Below are 1,538 nucleotides of genomic sequence, written 5' to 3'. Positions count from 1 at the left end.
TGTGCTCTGGGATCGGTCGGCTGTGTTGTCAGGCGGAGCGGTTGTGCTCTGGGATCGGTCGGCTGTGTTGTCAGGCGGAGCGGTTGTGTTTTGGGATTGGTCGGCCGAGTCGTCGGACTGAGCGGTCGTGCCGTCACCAATGACCATCTGTAGGTTACTATCCTTGTCCTTGTTCACGATCGCAGTGTTCACGGTACCGTAGTTGATCTGATAGTTGTTTATCGTACCGTGGTTTTGCATGCCGGTGTTAACGTTTGTTGTAGACCCGTCGATCCGATCGGCACTGCCGTTTTTAGTTCCGCCGGCAGCTTCGGTCCCGTTGCCGTCAACCGCTTTAGTCTGGTTGCCGCCAACAGCTTCGGTCTTTTTACCGCCAACAGCTTCGGTCTTGTTGCCACCTGCCGCTGCTCCGTCATTGGTGACCCGACATTCGCTGTGTCCGACCCGGAACGTCTTGTAATCGCGGCCGTCACCGGCCCGGATCTGGCACAGCTGCCTGTTGTCTTCCACTATGGTGGTCACCGTGCCGCTCATCGTGGCCGCGTCGTCGGACGCCGTCACCATCTCGTACCGGTACACCCGTTCGTCGCGCTCTATCGTGTATTTGCTGATCACCTCGGTGATCTTGACGATGGCCATGCGCACCAATTGTTCGCTACCCCCGTCCGCAGCCGTCATCGTTTCCAACACCATCAGCTGGTCGACGGCCACGCACTTGAGCCCGTCGTGGCACGCCCGTTTCAGTCGTGCCAAGTCGTCGTCCGAAAGGCGTTCCGGCGACCCTTCCGCGATCTCATCCAGCCGCGGCCGCGTATCCACAGTCAACGACCGTCTTCTCACCTCGGTCCAAATACTCGACCGCTGCACCGCCATCACGTAGTTCAGGTTCGAAGCACGTTCGTTGTCGGCCGCCGTCGCTGGTTTTTCGGTTTCGAGCCGCGTGCTCGACCCGCCCCCGTTGATGGGCTCCGGGGCCGGCGGCGTCGGGCTCGAGTGGGTCATCAGCAGACACGTGGCCAACAGGAATGCGAGCGCCAACGACATATTTATCGGTGGAGTCGAGTGGAATGACAAAAGGAAACGTTGACAATGCGCGTTAAATGTAAGTTTCGCGGCTCGCGAAGAGGTATTGAGACGGTTTTTTCGTCGTAACTCAGGAGGCGGCCGTGTTTGTTTGGCAAAAAAAACACGTACAGTGTACACAGTTGTTCGCGGTAACCTACGATGCACCGTTCGATAAATCACCGATTAGAAACCGTAGCCGGATTTTCTACAGCAAACATTTTTCCGTACGACTTAAAAATTCGGTTTCATTATTTTTTTTTATTTTTTTTTAGTTTGCATGTGCACGCAAAAACGCTTTCGGTTTAAACGCGAAATCGACGTTCTCGCGGGTTAAAATTCCGCGCCGGCAGCCGATTATATCTGTTTTCGAAGACGATCGTCATGCACGATAGACGATAGACAACAGTGCACGTGTTTTTACTTAATGTGATTAAGCCAAAAGTTAAAACTCGCGTTAAACACGTTTAAAAACG

The 1,538-nt window shown here is 54.4% G+C and overlaps 1 protein-coding gene across 1 annotated transcript in view; it reads right to left on the bottom strand.

Moving 5' to 3' along the window:
* The window catches only part of LOC112692284 (mucin-22-like), a 2,215-nt gene extending 1,076 nt beyond the window's left edge, over window positions 1-1,139 (bottom strand). The window contains 1 exon segment of the mRNA XM_025566908.1: window positions 1-1,139. This exon segment is cut by the window's left edge and continues 5 nt beyond it. Within this exon segment, the coding sequence (XP_025422693.1) occupies window positions 1-1,044 (1,044 nt within the window). The 5' untranslated portion in view covers window positions 1,045-1,139.
* Between the last annotated feature and the right edge of the window lie 399 nt (window positions 1,140-1,538).

This window comes from Sipha flava, unplaced genomic scaffold, assembly GCF_003268045.1.
Source record: "Sipha flava isolate LNK unplaced genomic scaffold, YSA_version1 72_pilon_pilon, whole genome shotgun sequence".
NCBI lineage: Eukaryota > Metazoa > Arthropoda > Insecta > Hemiptera > Aphididae > Sipha > Sipha flava.
This window is presented reverse-complemented; position numbering and strand designations above follow the sequence as displayed.